Source organism: Clinocottus analis, unplaced genomic scaffold (assembly GCF_023055335.1).
Source record: "Clinocottus analis isolate CAN_PGR_092001 unplaced genomic scaffold, fCliAna1.0.p SCAF_14, whole genome shotgun sequence".
NCBI classification, from domain to species: domain Eukaryota; kingdom Metazoa; phylum Chordata; class Actinopteri; order Perciformes; family Cottidae; genus Clinocottus; species Clinocottus analis.
The window spans coordinates 8933982-8956209 of NW_027175865.1; the positions used below are offsets into that span (position 1 = coordinate 8933982).

Consider the following 22228-nt stretch of genomic DNA (forward strand, 5'->3'; position numbering starts at 1 on the left):
GACCAAAGGAAAATGTATATTTATTTATTAAGTTTGTCAACTTTAGTCGTTGTTGCTTATTTCGTTTCAGCCAAAATACCTGCAGGTATATGAGCATTGCAAAATAGAATACAGTCGGATCTTATAATTTCTGAGATGTTATGAACAGGCTTTGGTGCATGCTTTGTTCAACCATACAGTTCAAGTGGACCGGTTGTTATCACCGAGTTGTAAACGTAGCTTCTGCTCTGTGCTTTCACGGCTCTGCGGGCGAGATGACTTCCAGATGGTCTGAGGAAAGTGTTTGCCTTAGGTTACTGCAGGCCAGTCTGCCTGTGCCTTTTTCAGCTGAGGGAAAGATAGAGATGTGTGTGTGTGTGTGTGTGTGTGTGTGTGTGTGTGTGTGTGTGTGTGTGTGTGTGTGTGTGTGTGTGTGTGTATGTATGCAGTCCCAACTTTCTTTGCACACACACACACACACCAACTCGCTGTGAACTGGCTGGTTCTCGTCCATCACACTCCACTGCTGGCTGTGCGAGTTGTTCTCAAAGCGGGGTTCTCAAAGGATCGCTCTGGGCCCCTGAGGACGCTCAGGGGGTCCCAAGCACAACTAAATAAATAACCTTGTTCTTATATGTAGTTGAATGTGTAGGCATAGACGTATTTGGATATAATAACACATTACTAGCCATTGGAAGTAAACAGAGATATGAAGGATTATCATTGTTTCCCTCAAAAAGCTATTTCAGTGTAATTGATTAGGCACAGCGATTACATTTCTGTGCAAGAATGTCCTATTGTGCTCAGGAACGAGACACAAATGCAACTTCATAAAGAGAATATAATGTCCCCAATTTAGCGCAAATTTGAACTACATTAGGAAATTTCCCGAATATTCAAATCCGTGCACGTTTTCATCCTCTGATCGCTTCAGGCAGGCTGAGATTGATTTGGAGATGACAGTTATAACATCACTGTTTTTCTCTCGATACAAGTATGTCCCAAGAAGGGAGCGATGCTTTAGTGATGACACAATGTGGGTGTATTGTGTTTTGTTTTCAGTCAAAAATAAAAAACCTTTTTTAGTTGTTTATTTGGACAGAACGATACATTGTGTACATTGGCATTGCATTGGGGATGCATTGGGAAAGGATGCGATTGCCAGTATGGACAGAGGAGAAATTTACGAGGATGTCTTCCTTTATCCTCGACCAACTTCTTGCGTCCTTGTGTAAACAAACATCGGTGGTGATCTCGCTGAGCCCTTGACGTGAAGAAGCTTCGGTCGCCGCTGGTACAGTAGGAAACACTTCGACTTGATCTGACCCCGCTTTTTCCAACCTGTTTTAGGACACACAGATGCTGCTGCCCAGTCGCCGCCTCCCCCTCCTCAGCAGCGCCTCGGCGCCGCCCACCGCCACCTGGCTCTGCTGCGCACCGCCGACTGGAGGCAGAATGCTGCTACTCCTCTTCCCCACGCCGACGGAGAAGCAGAAAACAAGAAGCCCTTTTGACCGAGGGTGTGTGCATGAATTGCTCTCATATGTTCATATGTGAAAAACAAAACAAAACGATTTCTACGATCTCGACCGACTCGACGTTTAAAAGGATTTGGGAGGAAAGTGCCAAAGACGGATAGGAAACCAGACGGGTGCCCTGCATGCGCACTGCTGCATCCTCCCTCTCCATCTCTGTTTCATCTCTCCTCCTTCTCTGCATCTGCGCTTTTACAAGACTCCCGGCTTCTTCCATCCTGCCTATCCCCAGTGACTGATCACTTGTACCAGTGAGCTGCCCTTCTTCTTTTGTCGGAGTTTGAACCACATTCTGGGCTGCTGGAAGTCTACCGCTTGAGCCCCTGAGAGCTGGCTGGACTCTGTAGCTTTTCTCCCCGATACAAGCGGATCATCGAGGGGACTTTGCGCGGAGTCAAAAGGACTGGAAATTAATTAGCCCTCACATCAACGTACCGCATGGTGGGAATTTCTGCCTCTTTTCAGTGTAAGTGGCCTCTCTCTTGTTATTGTGATTTGTTTTATTTATTACGCCTTGGCTGGGCATTTTGACCAAATTAAGAAGATACATGAAATAACTGCTGATCCACTGTGTAATTTGACAATCATGATTTGTTTAATTTGTTTTATTGTAAGGTGTGCACACGCTGTTGTGCTCCAGAGTGGTAGACGTGGACTTACACGTGTAAAAACACAACATATGTCGGCCTATAAAGCCAGTAAGTACATAGCCTTTTATTTATTTGTATTGTATGTTCATTGAGATGAACTGCTTGACAAATGTATTGCAAGAGCGAACAAAGCGTGTCTGTGCTGTGGGATAAATAGGCTTAGCAATGACCACAGTTGTTTTGTTAGTTGATAAATTGAAGTTGAGGAGTTTAAGATGACCGCCCATTTAAATATACACTTTAGGAAACAAGTTTATTGGTGCGTTATTAGAAGAACAAATAGCTTTCCTTTCCCTGCATTATTGGTTTAGTTTGTTTAGTGCACTCGCAGCTGCCCCTGCGCGTTTCCCTGAAAAAATCGGATATCAATTCATGAGCTTGAACCTACGGAGAGTTGTTCTCGGGCAACAGGCAACTTAAATTCACGGATCATGTCGGGTGAATCACTTTCGATCTGCCTATAGATGCAAAGTGAAAATCATCTGATAAATCCCCAGAAAGCATGGGCACTAAAACGGGACGTGCATCGCCACTCCTCAGCACGGGAGAGACAATCATGTGCCACGAAGTGCTGAGAGCCTGCGTGTTTATCACAAATTAAAACAAAGCCATGCTTTTACTGACTGATTCAAATATTCCTATTGGAAGACAATTGTTCAGTGTTGTCTAAATAAGACCAATCGTCATTAATGACATGCTTCTGTTCAAAGATATTGTGGTAACATACTTGGATGCTTTGCCGTCCCTGTGTTCAGTGAGCAGCCTTCTCTCACAGAGATACTTTGCATTTCAGAGTTTGCATTTGAAAACATCCTGCGGAGCTCGTCACTAACTGTCACACGCTCAAATCCATATGAAGTTTTCATCTCCAGCCGCTGAGACTTACTGAAAATTAAAATGAAAGGTTTTTATTATTATTATTATTATTGGCGCAGGGGTGAAATTAAAGGATTCGGGCTATAGTGTATGTGTCCCCCCCGACCGAGGAGAAAGCAGACATGCGGGTTGGAGAAGGAGACGGCTGGGGCTCAACATGCTGTCGATGCCCGCCTGTTCTCACAGCTCGGATTAGAGAGGGAGGAAAATATCTCCTGTAAAATCCACAGGGCTTTGGGCATTTTTTACGCATGCCGAACAGTCCCATGCAAAGCTTTGTAGGCATCCGAGAGAGTGATTGTTAACTCCTCTAAAAAGCGTGACCCACTGCAGATGTAGTCTTCGCCCAGTTACATACAGATACAAAGGATCCGTGTTTATGAGCAATTGCATTGAGGTCAGACAATCTTCTCATCTCTTCTGTGAATCCATCACACTAGAATTTCATTGGGTTGTTGGTAGCCTATTTAGTGATCCAAATGGAGATGCAATATCAGGAGTTTTCAAATATCAGTATTAGCTATCATTAGTATTTACTGCAGTGGTCATTCTATTTTAATTGGTTACCCGGGCTGTCGTTCATTGTGTCATCCATTGTTGCTTTCTATTCTGTGACCACTGGGACTTCCATTAAAGTGGTGACTTGACTGAAAAGACCATTACCTGGAGTGTGTGTGTGTGTTTACAGAGATAAAATGAGCGAGAGACAGAGGGACAGAAGGAGTAAATGAAAGGTAAACAGAGCTGGTGATGAGGGAAGAGTAAATGATAAGTACTGTTTGCAGGTTATCACTGTGTTTGTGTGTGCATTTGGTTGCACATGTGTGAGTGTGTGTGTGTGTGTGTGTGTGTGTGTGTGTGTGTGTGTGTGTGTGTGTGTGTGTGTGTGTGTGTGTGGCTGTGTTGCTGCATCGTCCGTGCTAGCTGTATAAACAGACTTGTATTAACGTTAGCCGCTAACTCTCAGTGGTCCAGGCTCCGCAGCATCAGCTAGCACTTCCAGAGGCCATCTGTCCAGCCACCAGCCTGCCTCACACCTGTTCCCCCGCCCTCCCTCTTCCTCCCAGCTCTCAGGCTGTAGGGTCAAATGCATCAGACCGACACTCACATAAACAGACGTGGTCTTGCAAAAAGGATGGCAGCCATTTTATTATCACCTTCATACACACACTCAAACACTGGCGCACACACGCAGAAACATGGGTATACATGTTTGGCAAGTTGAAAAACAAAAGGTTGCCTTTTTTGCTTACACTGATGCACATGATGAATTCAAACACAGCTTTTAGATCACAGCCTCAAACAATAAATTACTCTTATTTTAGAGAGAAAACACTGATTTCTCCTTTGGCACAGAGTCATATCGAGGCTCCAGCACTGTGATGTGATTACAAAGCACTTCTTTTAAGTATGACACGCAGACATTTGGATACGGTCCAGGTTTGTGGTGAATAAGTGATAATGACTCAACATAGTTAATATGCCGGCTACATCTTGATGCGCCCTCGTGTTTTTCTGTAGCAGTAGAGCGCTACTTCATCAAAGCTACATGTTGATGCAAATACTCTCCCACCAAAAGACATGGGCTTGGTTTTGGATGATCCCCAGAAAAAAATGCATCGCTTGTATAGTTCAAGGTGGGTGAATTGCAAAATAATCAGCTAAACACATCTCTTGCTGTCTGTTTTGTTGAGCATCCAGAATCAAACACAAGCTATGTTACGTATTAGGCTGGTGACATATGATAGAAATGCTGTTGAGAGCAAGACAGTTTGGTTCTTGGTTGTTGTTTGTTTATTGCGTATACTTGGAATAAGTGAGCTTTCCTGATGCTTCAGTTGACTAAAAGGAATATCATGTCTCAATGTCCTGGAGTTCAATGTGGTTTCAATCAAGGTTTGTTAGCCAATAACACAAAAACTTACACTATCCATCTTTCCATCCTTCTGCCATTGCACGGTGTATAAAGAAGAAGATGGTTGAGCTTTTTGGTTTCATTGGAAGCAGCCGTGCAGTCAGGGGACAAATGTCAGCAGTCAAATTGGATACTAAAACCACTGTTCCATGCACTCCTTCAAGATGTATAGATCTGCTCTGATTATTCAGAGCCATCTCTTACCAAGTCCCAGAGTGAATTATGGAGGGAGTCGGTGCAAATGTGTGTGTGCATGCACCTTCACACACGCCCTTGTAGATCAATAGGCCCATTGATGGTTATCAGCGAGAGGGCAGTTCTCTTCACTGCTTATTGAATTTCATCGTCCATGAAAGAGCAGCGGTATAAAACGACTCGCATATGTGTGGGTCTGTATATGGATTTGTGTGCAGGTGTGTGTGTGTGTGTGCTCACTCTCCAGCACTCACAAAAGCAAGAGGTCTATGTTTTATTGTAGTTGTGAGTTGGCCTTTACAGGGGCTTATTTAATGTCAAAGTCAACAATGAGCACTACAAACTGATTTTATTGGCCTTGTTCGTGTTTTTACTCCAGATAACGCAAGACTTATAGAGCAAGTGAAGAAGACGCCAATAGAGCACAGTTGGACAATTCATCAAGTTTAAGGATGCAGATAATTCTTCATAGGTTTTTGCACTTCAAGCCATTCAGAAGACAAATGGAAATCTTCTTTAGAATCAGTTCCAGATCCAACGTCTTCCTTTCCTTTCCTTAACTGTTGTAAAAACAGTAACATACAGTTGAGACAGCTGCATCAGTATTTCTAAATACAGACGGCCAGCTGGATCTACATTATAGTTCAGGGTTCTTGGACTAAAACACACTGATAGACACACATACAGCTCTCTCGGTCCTCTCTATAAAGACTAGGATTGAGTTGCTAATTAACTTCACTTTCTCAAACTGTATCGCACACAGGCAGACTGCAACACACGCACACAAACACACACACACACACGCACACACACACACACACACACACACACACACACACACACACACACACACACACACACACACACACACACACACAGAAGCTCTCTTAGGCTCCTTCTCATGATGTCTCTCTCCCTCTCTCTCTCTCTCTCTCTCTCTCTCTCTCTCTCTCTCTCTCTCTCTCTCTTTCTCCCACTGTTTATTTTCCTGCCTCCATCTGGCGTCGGCTGATATTGTAATCGCCCTAATGCACATTGCCTTCCCCTCACACACACATACATACGTACAACGTGCCATCCTGACAAGCCCCTTTTCTTATTCCAAAAGATAAGCCACTGGATGTGATTCTGTGACTGTGTGTGTGTGAGCATAAGTGCACATGCAGGTGTCTATACAGTGTGTCTGATGAATACAAAGGGACACACACAAAAGTGTGTTCCTCCCTGCATTCTGGCAAAGGTAACGATATTGAATGGGCACTTCTCAGTGATGCGCAGCGGCGATAATGTGGCTGAGTGAAGATGTTCCCCATTATCGCTCACCTCTTCAATATTCACCTGTCACACAATTTACATTTAAAATTTAGTAGAAGTGTGTGCGTGTGTTTGTGGTGGTGTATGTTTTTGCATGTCTTTTGTGTCTGTTGTATGAAGAGGGAAAGTGTGTACGTGTGTGGGCACATGTGGAAAGAGATTACCGCGCCGCCATCTCTAATAGCTTTTGTTTTGTGATTCAGGAGAGGTTTAGGATGTTGGTGGTGGGAGCATGTGCGTACACACGCGCTCACACAAATGCAGAGGACACACAGACAGGTTTGATTGATGGCGAGTATGAGCTGTGAAACTGTGCGATTAGGAGCCTTTTTTTCACCCTATAGTTCACCAGAGGACAATTGTTGAAGAATGGACCGGCTTGCTTTGCTGTCAGTCCATAAAACCTGACCATAAAAGTCCTTTCGGCCCTGTGTGTGTGTGTATGTGTGTGTGTGTGTGTATGTGTGTGTGTGTGTGTATGTGTGTGTGTGTGTGTGTGTGTGTGTGTGTGCGTACGTGCGTGTGCGTGCGTGCGTGCGTGCATGCGAGGGAGAGGGGTGGAGGGCAGATCGCAGATAGACATCTCTTAAAACAAACAAAAAACAGGCAGGCGCAAAATTTGACAAATTGACAAAAAAAGAGACAAAGAAAGAGGAACAGGAAGAGAAAGAGGGAGCGTGAGGGGGAGAAACCTCACTTCAGACCGTCACGCTTTAGCACTTTTAATCACCTCAACCGAGGTTGCTTCCTCCATGAAAATTCAACATTGTTAACATTGACCTGCATGTGAAAATAATTCTCTTTCAACCCTTCTGTTACTGTTTTAAAAGGACATAATTTACGATCGCCGTCCCTGCTTATCAGCTTGGATGCCCCTCATATTTGATTTACAGCTCGGTTCTCTCTCATTAATTTTGATGTATGGATTTGGACGATACACTTTATGAAAAGGGCAGTTGCCGGAGCCCAACTAGCCTGGTAAAAAGAAGTGTAATTAAGATCAGCAGACAGGGAGAGAGAGAAAGAGAGAAGCGCAGATCAATAGATGCAGACAGTGGACCCTCTGTTTTCTCCCTCTGACTATTGACGTATTCAGTCAATTACAGCCACAGAGAGAGAAGACGGAGGAGTGTGTGTGCGTGTGTGTGTGTGTGTTTGTTTCGGGAGATGGGCGCATGCGTCTGCTGACATATTGTGAATGTCTGAAGCCATATGTGTGGCAGCACACGGGTGTGTGCGTGAGGAGAAGCAAACAGCCGATACACATCTGCATATAAGACGTGTTTCTTTAATAACCGTAATAAAATGCAGTCGACAACTGCAGAGCAGACCGAACCATGTTGTTTTAGGACTTCCAGTTGCTGCAAGTCTTTTATCTACCATCAGGAGACAGACGCAACAAAATCATTGTTTCCTCTACTTGCTGGTTAAAATCACACCACTGCAGCCAAATAATGAGGCTCTTTTCTTTTGGTGGTTGAATTTGACTTGCATGATGGGTATTGTAGGAAGAGAGGGCTTCCAGCTGTTGTCAGTTAGTGTCACAGACAAACAGGGAGATGGGACAATGGGACAAAGGCCACTCGCTTCGTCTGATTGTCTTGTTGTCAAACCGACAGCAGGTGCCTCAAATGATAAACGCAGAGTGTCAATTATTTCGAGGAAGGGCCATTTTGGAAATTGGTTCAAAGAGAGAGAGGCACAGGAGACAGTGGGGGTTACATAAAGAAATGAAAGGAGCTGGGCCATTTTCCCCAAATGGGGCCAAGTAAAAGCCCTATTTTGTTTAACTTCTGTCCCCAGTATTTTCCGCCCCACATCCACATCCAACCTTCAATAGCCTGAATTGTTACTCGCCACCCGCTAAGTGTTTGTATGCTCACAGTCGATAAAATCTTCGCCAGGAACAGAATTACAGTCCATTTTATCCCAACAAAATGTTATTTGATGGCATTTCTATTTCCAAAAAAAGAAGATTATGTTCCAAATAATCACACTTAATGTTTACTTTCTCCAAGGGGATACAAAAAAGTCCTGTTTTCTGTCTGAAGATGGTGGTTAAGTAAAGAAAGGGGGAGTCATGAGGATTAGGTGTGAGGCTGTAGCTGTCTATAAATGAATTGATAGACATCTATCCATCCATCTATCCGTCTATCCATCTATCTATCTATCTATCTATCTATCTATCTATCTATCTATCTATCTATCTATCTATCTATCTATCTATCTATCTATCTATCTATCTATCTATCCATCCATCTATCCATTTATCTATCTATCTATCTATCTATCTATCTATCTATCTATCTATCTATCTATCTATCTATCTATCTATCTATCTATCTATCAATCTATCTATCTATCTATCTATCTATCTATCTATCTATCTATCTATCATCTATCATCTATTTGTCTGTAACTGTCTCTGTGGTGTCTTCTAATATACATTCATGACCCCAGCTGCTCTTATGGATTTGCGATTGACAGCCCTTTCATCAAAGCATCTGTTTCATCCCCTCTGTCGTACTCTCACCATATGGACATGTCATCCTCAGCTGCGCGTTTCATAGTAGCGTAGATGATGTGTCTCCATGGTAACCAAACTTCACTCTTTAGAAATATGATATGAATTATGTTTTTGGCCCCACATGTGCAGGATGTCTGCACACACATAGCGGTGTCTGCATTGCAATGCACCTTGACATTTATAGTGTTGCATATCGAGTTAGTCGGCGTGATACTGGACTCATGCAGATTTGGGCTCATACTGCGGCGCTCTCTGAAGTTTTATGGCTCCTGCAGTGTACGGACATGTTTGTCTCCTCCGCGCGATAAAGCCATTTGTGGAATCTCAGCTTTTTTCCAGGATATAACCAGCTCCAGATTGCAGCAAAACTCTTGAGTCTTGGTAACACTGAGAGAACGCGCAGAGCGGAGGAGGGAGAAGGGCTCTCACGGAGCAATAAAAATCCAGGAGAGAGCATAAATCCATCTCCCCTTGTAAGGTCCGAAAAAATTTTGCAGATGTTTCAAGATGTTTGGCCCGAGTGACGGTAATTTCTTGCCCATCTGTCTTCTCTCCTCCCCCTATGTCTTTTGTATCAACATCTGGTTTTCGGTGAGGCAGAGAAACAAGTATCCTTTATAAGCCAAGGGTTCCCAGTTCCCCCTCTGCTTGTGCTATTAACTTATCCTCAACTACTGCTCTCTCTCTGTGCACACATACGCACATATGCTAACTATTAGAAAGTCATACCATTCAGAAAATGTAATAACTTTCACTGAGAGGCGGGAGATAAAGTATTTAGGCTTTTTTTGTTCTCTCTTCAGTTTTTCCATGACTGCAAAGAATTTGGGTTTCTGGTTTTTATGCTTCCCTTGTGAAAGGACAAATTATTACTTATAGTTACTTTGGGGATGCTTTAGTGAGAGGAAAGCCCCTTACCCTAAAGCGTTTGACTGGGACCGCTGGGCCTCTGTCTGCACCTCTACTACACATTTAGGAATGAAGAGAATAGAATCACAGACCGTCCAATAACTTAACAAGAAGACACTGCACACTTAAGCAGTACAGCAAAATTAAGATCTCAATTTGCTATTTCCTCTTTGGCAATATTAAATTGTCCACATAATAATTCACAGCTGTGGTTATTGTTTCGCAGCTGCAACGTTATGTTTCTGAATAAAACCACCTCACACACACAGCTGAACTGCACGTCATACAGCATGCACACACACACACACACACACACACACACACACACACACACACACACACACACACACACACACACACACACAGGTGTGCACTCACCAGATCGCTCTCTCACATGCTCACAGACAGTAAGAAGTTGAATATGTAGACAAAGACAAGCAGCTCAGCTCCATATGGTAAGGTTGTCAATCTAAAAAGCATGCAGAGCGGGCTTTGAATGTGCCATGTAAGGTGGTGCATAGTGTTGCTGGTGTGTTTGTTGTTAAGGTAAACAGTTTCGTGTGAACAGATCTGTATACGCATTGACACATACTGTAAGTGCGAAAATACTTTTGCTTCTGTTTCTTGAACACACAAACATGCACACACTCATTCCACCACATATTCATATCCTACGTTTGTCATTCAGCTGCTTAACAAAGGCATGCTGCGCTCATTGTTACCGCCAATTATGTTCAATTAAATCAGGGCTTTTACTGTAACACAACACCAGTTCATCAAAGTGACAGGTTTCCCTTAACATATAGTTTTGGTTAAGGTTAGCAACAAAATCCAAATGAGGTGACATTTGCAAAAGTTAGAATTGTATTGGTAGGTTGCAAACAGCTACAACATATTTGGAGTCACACGAGCAGGCTCTGCATTTAGATACAACATGTCTTTGGTTTTGCTACTTTGCCTGAGGCTATGACACAAGAAAAACATGCAAGCCACATGCGGCAGATACCCCAACTGCCAAAGACCCTAACGCATTAGTCGTGCAACGCCCCGGGCCTTTGCCTGATAGGACAATAACAAGTCACCAGCTGATCAAGGGTGGACGGCACACACACTTGAGCACGTGTGTGTTTATCCTGATCCAATGTTTGTTTACCGTTACCATAGAAAAGGGATTACACTGAATATACACTGTTGGTTTCAATAATTAATAATGATTTTATCCTCAAGAAATTAGTTTAGCTTTAGATAGCCCATGTCTACTATACACTTGATGTAATGCTTGGGAGTTTAGGTACCAGTGCTCAGTCAGACCAGTGTGGGAACAATCCAGAATAAGACTCTTGTGTTTTGGAATAAAAGCCATCTTATTAAGCAGGGTGCGTGAGGTCTATGTGTTTGTGGCTCTGGTATAAGCCTGCTTGCCTTTGCCAGTTGGAGAACAAGACCCTGGAAATTGGGGAAATAGGGGACAGTGGGAAACAGAGAAAATCAAGTGGAGCACATTTGTGAGTGACTCTAAACCACTGGAGACGGCTGCCAGAAGCCACAGAGTCAAGCGGAGGGAGAGATGGAGAGAGAGAGAGAGAGAGATGGAGAGAGAGAGAGAGAGAGAGAGAGAGAGAGAGAGAGAGAGAGAGAGAGAGAGAGAGAGAGAGAGAGAGAGAGAGAGAGAGAGAGATAGAGAGACGTACCCCGAACAAGATGTTCAACAACATTCACGAGTTTCCAAATTTGTTGAGCCTGGATACAAGCTTCAGCTTTCAGACCTCTAATGTGTTTTTGAGATTCTCTGTCTCTCCTTTAGACAGCCATTAATGCTAAACTGCCTCTACGCTGGAAGCATTTCAGCATTTGAAGAAAAATAACATACGAAATCTGTCAACCTATATTTAACTTGTCGTAACCACAGCTCCATGCGAGCAACTGTATACATTTTATATCGCTACTCTACTGAAATAGAAAATTACAGTACAACTGGGGAATAATGAGTTGTGGGGAAAAAAAGCTATATTCATGGTATGTGGAAGAAAATTTGTAAAATGTGATACAGCCTGCAGCTAAAAAAGCGTCTTTGCTTTTCAGATGATGTGAGGCTGCCTCATTTGAGATAGATGGAGACATCCAGTTGTGAGGAAAGACAAACCATCTTCTGCACTCTGGGGTCATTTTAAATGCAGTCTTACATCCAACGTGCCAATGTTTGCATTCACACCCAGCAAATTAAGATAGGATGTGGATTTGAAAAATATACATGTTCATGAAAACAAATTCACAGATCCTAATAAAATAGTCAATTTAAAAAATGCTTTATATGGTACTTAAGGCACATATTTGACGTCCCTCCATCCTCCAAAAAGCATAAGTTGGGACACTGCTGAGTTCAGAAAGGTTGTACAGTCTCTCTCTCTCTCTCTCTCTCTCTCTCTCTCTCTCTCTCTCTCTCTCTCTCTCTCTCTCTCTCTCTCTCTCTCTCTCTCTCTCTAGCGTCTCAGAACAGCAGTAATGGTACATTTGTGCCAGAGGAAGAAGCAAGGGCATAGTGTTTCATTTTACCAGCCAGACACAGGGCCAAAGCACAAAAACAGAGATGTGCGTACAAGCTTTTGATTTGTTCAAGTCCATCATAATACGGGAGTCACAGATGTACGTTGAGTTATTGGTCATTTTATTTGCTACTGCAGTAAAGCAGTCCCTTCCTGTCACAACTTCACTGAAAGAAAATCTACCTTCCTGTTCTATTGGCCTTTGTATTTCCTTTCTGCTGTCTTCCATTGTCTCTTTTTCCCTGTCTTGTATATTTGCATGTGTGTGTGTGTGCACATATGTGTGTGGATGTAAATAAGTATTTATTTAGCACTTTTTAAAATACACAGTTACAAAGTCCTTCAACAGACGGGATAACATATGTGCTCCTCTTATTGTCATGGAAACAGTGGAGTGTGTGTGTGTGTGTGTGTGTGTGTGTGTGTGTGTGTGTGTGTGTGTGTGTGTGTGTGTGTGTGTGTCTGCATGTGTGTTTCACCCCCAAGACCCACAAATAAGAGCAGTGTCCAGATTCGGTCAGGGGGATCAGGACTACATTCAGACTTCCCTCTTGTTCTCACTTAACTCTCATCTTCCACTTTTTTAATGTTTGCCTCGACGACTAACTGCATCAGGAAGTTCAGAGTCCACGGCTGCTCTGGTTTGACTCACTGTTTGATGCCCCAGACCATGTCTGAAGGAGCCAGATAGGACAGTCTGCTTACCCAGGGAAGCAGGCAGGACAGTAAGGTCAGGCCCAAGGTCATCGCTCCCACCACCACCCTCCTCCTCCGACAACTATCCTCCATCCGCCTTCAATCCAACGACTACATGTTCCAACTTTTATTACCTGAAAACAAACAAAAACATCCTGGCTCAACCTGGCTGAGTAGAATCTCTGTGCGTATGTGCGTGCAAGTTTGTTTTTGCATGAGAACTAGACATTGATGGGAACACTGCAATACTGGCTGTGATATGGACACACACACACACACACACACACATACGCTGTCCCCCTCACACACAACCTGACCCCGACCAGCCAACCATCCCCACCCATCTCCTCTCTATTGCTCTCGAGGCTCCCATCCTCTTCCCCCCTTCTGGTTCCCTTTCTGGTTCCTGACCACCGAGGCTATCTCTGGATGGCCGGCGGTTCCTCTCATTCTGCCGGCCCATTGTGTGGTGACTTGGGCTGGGCCCTGGGCCCCGGGGGCCGGGAGGGGAGCCAGGAATGATCTGGTTCCTGTTGCTGTAGTTAAAGGAACTGAAGCACCATTTCCATTAGTGCACCATAACTCCTGTGAAACAGATTTTTTTATGTGCAATTTCTTGGTGGAAACACTTACATCCATATAAGTTGTCTCCCTCTCTTTTGGAAAAGTGTGGCTTTGATAATGAGAATCGGGTAGTTTATTTGGATGGTTTGGTTGTTAAAATAACTTAATAAAGCAATTTGTTCCATAGCTGGACAGGACAAGTGTGTATTTTACATGTAGATGATGAAACCAAACATGTACGGTTTTCCTCTGGTACTCAGAAGCATACATTCATATACTTATCTCCAAAAGACAGACATTTTTAATTATATTGACCTTAAATGCCACTGTCAAATAAACCCTCTTCATTTAACATGAACAAATATGAACAAGATTTTTTTTTAGGATAATTTGGTAACTTATAGCGCTTTTTTTATATGAATAATGTAGGTGAGCCAACCACACCCTTTATTACCTCATACCTTTCATCAACACACACAATTTAGAACGTTTGTATCCACACATATAATTCATCACCCACACATCGGGCAATATGATGGGGCTGTGGCTCAGTAGGTTCCTTCAATCAGAGGATCGGCGGTTCGATCCCCAGCTCCGCGATCTCGTGTCGATGTGTCCGAGGGCAAGACAGTGTGTTTATGGTACTGATGTGGCACCTTGCGTGGTAGCTCCTCTCATCACTGTCATGTAGTGTTGAAGCGTTTTGCGTGGTCGAAAGACTCGAAAAGCTCCATGTACCATTTGCCACGAGCGTCGCACCGCGTGGCAGTTCTAACTATGAGCTCTGTCCACTTTGTGCTTTATGAGTTTCTCCCTGTGAGACTACTTGCTCTCCGTGGTGGGGCGCTGCAATAGCTAGTGCACTCAGTTAATTATGACCGCCAAGCCAGGCTGTCACAGTGATTCACTGAGCGAGAGAAGAGAAAAGGAGAGGAAGAGGGGAGAGAGAGAGAGAGAGAGAGAGAGAGAGAGAGTTGGCAGGTGTACAGATGTATCGTTAGCGCCACCCAGTGATGCAGAGAGAAGAGAATAGCAACGCCTACTCAAGAAAGACTAGAAGGGGAGGTGACGTTGACAAACTGTATTGCCACACATTTTACTCTCTATCTATTCTTCTCAAATGTCTCCCTTTCGCTTTCTTCTCGTCTCTCCATCTCCTAACTTGCGTCTCAATCTTTCATCACCCTGCCACTCCGTTTTTTGCTGTGTTTTTTTCTTCTCCTCCCTTTCGCCAATCCTCTTGCCAATGTCAGTTGTGCTGTTGCGAAAAATCAAGCGCTCCATTCATCTGTTGTCAACTGTGTTACAGAGAACTGGAAATGTGCACTCTCTTCTCTCCTCTGTCTCCACTGACAGCCACCTCTTCACTTTATCATCTCTGAGCAGATCAGATCGGAACTGGGCCAAGTAACTCAGTGCTGGATAAATGGAAGGAGGCTGGGTGTGAGGATTTATAGCACTGGTCGAGGCTGCCCAAGCTAAAATGAAATGGGGTAGTTCCCCATTGTGATCATATGGTTTATTTGCTATAGATTTTTGAGGCCCAGCGGGCAGGGCATTCAAATCACAGTTCCCTAGACGCCATGTAACATAGGGTTATTGGATATATTGGAGAGATTACTGTTTTCAGCGGTCTGAAAATCAAACATCTGTACCCAAAAACATCAGATCGTGTCAGTAATCTGCAGCTATTTTGTGCCTCCAGGTGAGGAAGCAAAAAAGGTTTCTGCATAACCATTAACAACACTTACGGCAGTTAAGCAAGCGGTTTTCTGGCAAGCAGCTGAGATTGGAAGAATTCAGCAACCCATCCACCCACTCACACACACACACACACACACACACACACACACACACACACAGGCCCGCACACATGCATGCACCCACAGCAAAAAAGTCATTTGTTCTACCTCATTAGCATGTATTGTGGCGAGCGGGCGGAACACACTGAAAGGTGAAATGGGTCCGCCATGAATAGCACACCAGTCGGCAGAGGAGAGGCGAGGAAAAGAAGGGGGGAGGAGAGTGGGGGGGAGGAGGAGGGAGGAGAGTGTCCAGATGGCTGGGGACCTGCCGCACACACAGGGAGTCTCTCGCTCGCTTTTTTACTCCGTTGATTGCACCGTTTCGACTATACTCGCTTTCACTTGCTCTCTTTCTGCAGCTCCCCCTTTTTTCTCACTACCATCACACACACACACACACACACACACACACACAAAGGCCAGCCCCATGTAACCTCACTTCCTCCAGAGTTGTTCACATGCGGCCGTGTACGTGCACACACACACACACACACACTCACACACACACACACACAAATGCACACACACACACGCACACACACGCACACACACACGCACACACACACGCACACACACGCACACAGATACACATGCACTCTCTTTAGTGAGTGCAGTTGAGTGCAGCACAGTGGAGCTTCTGTTGTGATCTATTACAAAACTGTCTTCTTCTTTCCTCCTCTCTTCCTTCTTGACTCTTTCATCCACGTTCACCACCTTTCTCTTCATCCGTCCTTCTGCCTTTTACCCTTTTTCGTTTGACCTTCATTTTTTTTCTGTCTGTCTCCTCTCCTCTCCTCTTGTTCTCAAAATGGTTCATTTACTGAAGGGGTTGTTAATATACTCTTAATTAAAGACTTACATGGACCGGAGTTTGTCGACCTTACAGTCTGACACAGTTTGGACAGATTTCACATAGCCTCCCTCTTCAGTTTGATGGCTGGGGTATGACTAGGATTGATATGCAGTACTGAGACTCTGTTTCTGGCGAGTTACATCAGTTTGCACGAAAGCTGAGGCCATCTTTGGTCGATCCTTTGACTAGGAAAGAGGAGAGAGGGAGAGAAAGTCCCAGGGAGGAAGAATACTGACGTTTGCCCTGATGTTCCCTTTCCTTTTCTCTCAGTATAGTGTTGCGCTGCCAGAATATATGTTCATTCATCTTTCCATCTGTGTGTGTCTGTATATCAGTCTGCCAGTCTGTCACTGACTCGTTCTTTCTTTCCTTCTCCTCTCGATGCTGTCTCCCCCTCCCTCTCTGCTACACTTTTGCCTCTTTTCCTGTGTCTCTCTCAGACTGACTTCCCTGTGTGTCTGGTCGAGAATCACTAATGGTCTCTACTGGGGTGTAAACTGTGTGCGGTTCTGTGTAGTCTGTAGGCTGCACACACACACACACACACACACACACACACACACACACACACACACACACACACACGCACACATCAATTTTAGACAGCACAGAAGCAGGGGTTAGTGGGCAAAGAAGACAGGCAAGGGAATAGAAGGAAGGAGGCAGGCATGTCTGGGTGTGTGCTGATGTAATATGCTGTCTGTTAAAACACAAGCCTGTATTTACATCCTTTTGCATCTCCGCTCTTTTTGCATACACCTATATCTCCTGGTTCCCTCCCTCTTCTCGCTCACACACATCCGTCCGTGACATTAAACCTACACATGCTGAGCAGCGAGAGGCTGTCTCGAAGGACATCAGCGTGTGTGTGTGTGTGTGTGTGTGTGTGTGTGTGTGTGTGTGTGTGTGCGAGGGAAAGAGGGGGGGGAGAACATTTTGTGTGTTTCACTCCATCACCCCCACAATTCAAGTCCACCTCATTGACTCATCATTGAGTGGGCCCTCCAAAGCTCTATTGAGTTTATCAAGTCTTCCACAAAAAAGTCACTCCCATTCTTTGTCATTGAAGCCATTAAACCTCCTTACACACACACACACACACACACACACACACACACACACACACACACACACACACACACACACACACACACACACACACACACACACATTGGCACACAGGATGGCTCCATCCCACACAAAACAGCCTCGGCTCTCCATTGAAATCCCCTTAGTAAAACGTTTTCTCCTCATCAGCATTGTGTGACTATTCAGTTTGTTAATGCGCCTGTATGCAGAGAGCCTTTTATTTGCCTGTTTTGAATTTAAGCACATATATTAACCCATATGTTGAGAATGATTCTTTGATACTCTGAATAGAAGGTGGTGGCGGTCGGGGGGAGACGAGAGGAGGGTGATCTTTATTTTAGATGCAGCAAGCTTTCTTAAAGCCACAGCTTCTTGCCAAGTTGACTTGTTTAATTCTTGATTGAAGCAAACCCTTGAGGCTTATTCGCACACACACACACACACACACACACACACACACACACACACACACACACACACACACACACACACACACACACACACACACACACACAGTAATTTAACACAGCACGACTCATATCCCGTACAATTGCAAAAGTGGTATTTGCAATGTGAATGTCTCGAATGTATTGGTCCCTTTTTAACAAAATTGTTAAAATAGCAACGAATGTCGTTATAACAAACAGGTGGAACCGCATTCATTATCAAACACAGACCAATGCACACAATCATCACTATTTGGCTGCTGAGGTTTGCTAAGCTTTTGTTGCTGTCAGTTGGATTATGTGTTTTGGCAAGCCTCTCACTAAAGTATTTGTTTGGTTGCCTACGTCTGTTGCTGTTATTCCATGTTTTTACTGCGGATGAGACGGTGAATGTGGGACTGATTCCAAGCAAGCTGGGACAGAGGAGTGAGAACAAATGACTTGAAAAGAGGCCTCAGCATCCTGCAACACCGCACTTCCACACATATGAAATGATTTCATTGTTGCTGCGAGCCAATAAATCCCTATCAGGTTTTAAGGAAAGGCTTCCCCCATACTGCCTGATCACAAAGGGTGACTGCCATCAGCCAGTGCTGGTGAGCATGGCCTTCCTGGCACCAGTGTTGAAAATAATCAATAGCATATCTCTGATTACAATAACTGGAAGATGGGATATGAAGTTAAGCTCCCAACTGCTGTTTATTGAATAAACTAAATCCATTGTATCAGTGTCTGCTTATGACAGGAAATATAAGCTTAAAGAGAGAGACTATACATGAATGTGAGTCATTTTCAGCGGCGTAAGTCTCAAGGGAGCTGGCGGAGCTATTGCTGTTGTCTACCGGTGCACACACACGTTTTTACTTTCATCAATCTCTACATCTTCTCTCTATGTGTCTTATTATGTGTCTTTATCCCTTTCTCTCTCTCCTCCATTACTGGCATTTTAAGCAGCTCACTAGGGAGCACGAGGCTTGTTGGCTCGTAATAATGTTAAGATGCTTTGTCTCTCATCCTCACAGTTGTGGGCACAAACACGCACACACAAACACACACACACACACACACACACACACACACACACACACACACAAATGGAGGTAAATGCAGTTAAAAGGAGGATCAGTGGAATTGCTGTGCCTTTTTTGTCTTCTACTTTCCTGAACCTGAGACATGATGCATGAGATTGTGTGAATGTGTGCGCTTGCATGTGTGCAGATGCCTGCAAGCTGACAGGGAGTGAAAGCCCAGACATATGTTAATCAGATGTTGTGATGATGGCAGAGCAGAAGGGGAGGATGAGAGAGCGAGAGAGCGAGAGCACTGGAGGGAAGAATGAAGGGTGAAAAGAAACAGGAGCTTTTAAAAGATGAGAGAGGAAAAAGAAAGCTTGGTGGAAGAAAATGCCAGGAAATGGTGGAGTGATTCATTTTCTAACTGTAGAACCCCGACTGCTGAGAATCGATCCAAACCATTAGTTTAACTGAATGGACCCACGAGTTTGAGGTCACCGAACAAAAATGACAAATGTTTCCTGTAGGTACTGGGTACATTATCTGTACTCGGATAGCTGTATCATATAAATGAAACCGGGCGGTAACCTAATATTAAATCTGCTATGATCATTAGTTTTACTTTTATAAAATGTATGTAATTACTACATGTAATGTGAGCGGGCTCGCTGAGAATGATGAACCCACAGAGAATGATCTCCAACTGTCTATTTCCCTTCTGCGGTAGAGTTTCCCTTCAGCTTTAACTGCAGCATCTTTCAGCAAGTTGTTTTTGTTTCATGGCCCACAACTTTACAGTTTTTGTTCACTCTCTTCAATATTGTTTCCATCTGCAGCAGACAGCGGTTTTTACTAAAAAACAATGTCATACACTGTCATACAGGCCCCACATGTCAGACATACTGCTAGTAAATAATCAGGCATTTTCCTCAGAAGTTAGGGGAGAAAAAGAGCTAAATAAAGATAAGACATAGGACCTACATGAGGTGAACACAAACACAACTCATAATAAATGCTAGTGCTGCCTTGTATTTGCTGGATGTAGATAAGCAAGTGTGTTGTATAGGTTTAGGAGGCGATAAGATCTAAAAAGGGTTTTGTCTATTCTAGTGCAAAACAGTGAGACACATATATATCATTTTATTCAAATTGAAGTAGTGTTATTCTCTAATACAACATTATCCTGCATATATTTTTGTTATAGTTTTACCATATCAAAATACAAATTGACAATCCATTTCAGAGCTCTAACCTGATGTGTTTCAGTTCAGTGAGAAGATCTGAAGGTACGCACAGAGGCATGGGAAGTTAGTGGCTCATGAAACAGAGAAAACAGAGAAAACAGAGAAATATAGAGAAATAATTACAGTATAAAAAAAGGGAAATCCAAGAGGGAGAGAACAGAAAAAGAGGGCTGGAAAGAGGAGAGATGTGGGGCATTTCTTCTCAGGAGAGTTCAGAGGGGGCCAGAGAAGCAGCAGGCTGCTCCAAATGGATTTTCCTTGTTTGTAATGAGGCTACTTCTTCTGCCACTGCCAGAGCATGTGGTGCTTTTGGGGGGGCTGGATGCAAAGAGGGATGGAGAGGCGTACAGGCATAGCAGAGGATGAGTGGCGAAAATGTGTAGAAGTGGTAAAGAGAACGCAGGAGGAGGTGGGCGACTGAATGAGAATGGAGGGTGAGAAGAGTAAGAATAATAGGAGTGGGAAAGTGTTCAATAGTAGATCTTTCTGACGGCGTTATGTAGTTGCCAGAGGGATGGAGGAGGGTGGAGGAGGAGGGATGGTGGGAAAAACAATCAGGTAGCGGTGGCCAGCGAGAGGGAAAGAAATAAACGGAGCGAAGAATAGGAAGAGAGGGGAGAATTGTGATTGAAAATATTACAGCTGTTTTGTGGAGGAGAAACGGGATCGCTTGGCACCGTTCCAAAAGCCACGCAGTTAAACTGTGATGTAGTAATAAAGAGATAAAGATAAATGGAACAGCATCTGGGCAAAGTAAAAACAATTTCAGCTCAGCAAATGAGCTAAATCATACGTGAACATACTCGAGCTGAAGAAAAACAAAAGGACATGGGCTATATGAGTGTAGTACTTGTGTCTCTCCTTGGCCTTCCTTTGCAAACAGTGGTTCAGAGGGTTTAAATGAGAAACACATGACAGAGAGCTTCACCCAAGGCATAACTCTGGTAAAGACAGGGACCTGTTTTAGTTTTTTCTTTGATGTGAATTCCACGGTTCTGAACTCATATTACCTTCCCACTTGTCTTCTCCTCCTCCTTTTTTATCCTCCCTCTCCTCTTCTCTCCTCTGTTGCGACTCTATTTCTTTCTTTTGTTCTCATCTTCTCTGTAGAGGAACACTGTGAACATGACTGGGATGGAGGGATATTCCACAGTACGTTCACTCCTTTTGTTCAATGTTTATAAGTCTTAACGTATGGTTTTCATAGGTCTTGTGTGATGTATTCCAGGCTTTATATGCCTGCACGCACACATGTGTTTCAGTATAACAAAACCACTTAAGGACACCTCTTAGGTCTCTCATCTCATCTGTACATCTCATAGGGAGGAAAGGAAGCTGAGAGTAGAGTCTCAGTGGATGCTTTCTGTCTTGTTCAATTCTAGTTAACCTGAAAAAGACCTGTCAAATGATGACGTCTTCATTTAGTTTGCCAAAGATATGAAAAAATACATGTAAATCATCAATGCACAGGTGGTCATGATGACATAACGCAGGATTCTGTGGCTTGGAATTTCATCCGATAGGATGAAACATGATGGGAGAATGCGAGGAAGGGAGCGAGAGTTTATAAAAGCAAAAACAAGGGCAGAGAACGAAGCAGAGGGAGAAGTCGGAGGCAGCGCACAGATGGTGAGCTGTCAGCGGCCGGCTGTGCGCGTGTGTGTGCGGGCCTTTCCCTGTGTGCTCATGCCATGCATATGTGTGTGCATACTGCATGTATGCGGAGTGCATTTCTGCCCTTGTGTGCATCCATGCATGTGTGTGTCTGTGCCCTCTGAGCTGAGCTGAGGTGCGGTATGTGTGCAGAGCTGCTCTTCCCAGATGGCGCTGGCAAACAGACACTGCAAGGCTGGCAGAGTTGGCACGGCTACCCAGTGCACAGTTGGCACTGCCAGCCACCATGCTCTCCCCTATGTACGGAGGCGAGGGTACCTGCTGCCAGCCGCCGGAGCTCATTGACTGACTGGCAGGCTGTCTACCAAGTGACTTATTCAGTTGTTAAAGTTTCTCTGCCTTTGTTTGATCCTAAGAGAGCATCCTTTCACCCCAAATGAAGATAAGGAATGTGTGGTTCA

General features: G+C 44.1%; 1 protein-coding gene across 4 annotated transcripts in view; it reads left to right on the forward strand.

Annotated features, from left to right (window-relative positions):
* Positions 1–1449: 1449 nt before the first annotated feature.
* Positions 1450–22228, forward strand: part of runx1t1 (RUNX1 partner transcriptional co-repressor 1) — a 59636-nt gene continuing 38857 nt past the window's right edge. For all 4 annotated transcript variants that reach the window (XM_068575154.1, XM_068575156.1, XM_068575155.1 and 1 more), the window contains exon 1: positions 1450–1980. In XM_068575154.1, coding sequence (XP_068431255.1) covers positions 1953–1980 — 28 coding nt within the window. In that variant the 5' untranslated portion in view covers positions 1450–1952. The remainder of the gene's footprint in view (positions 1981–22228) is intronic.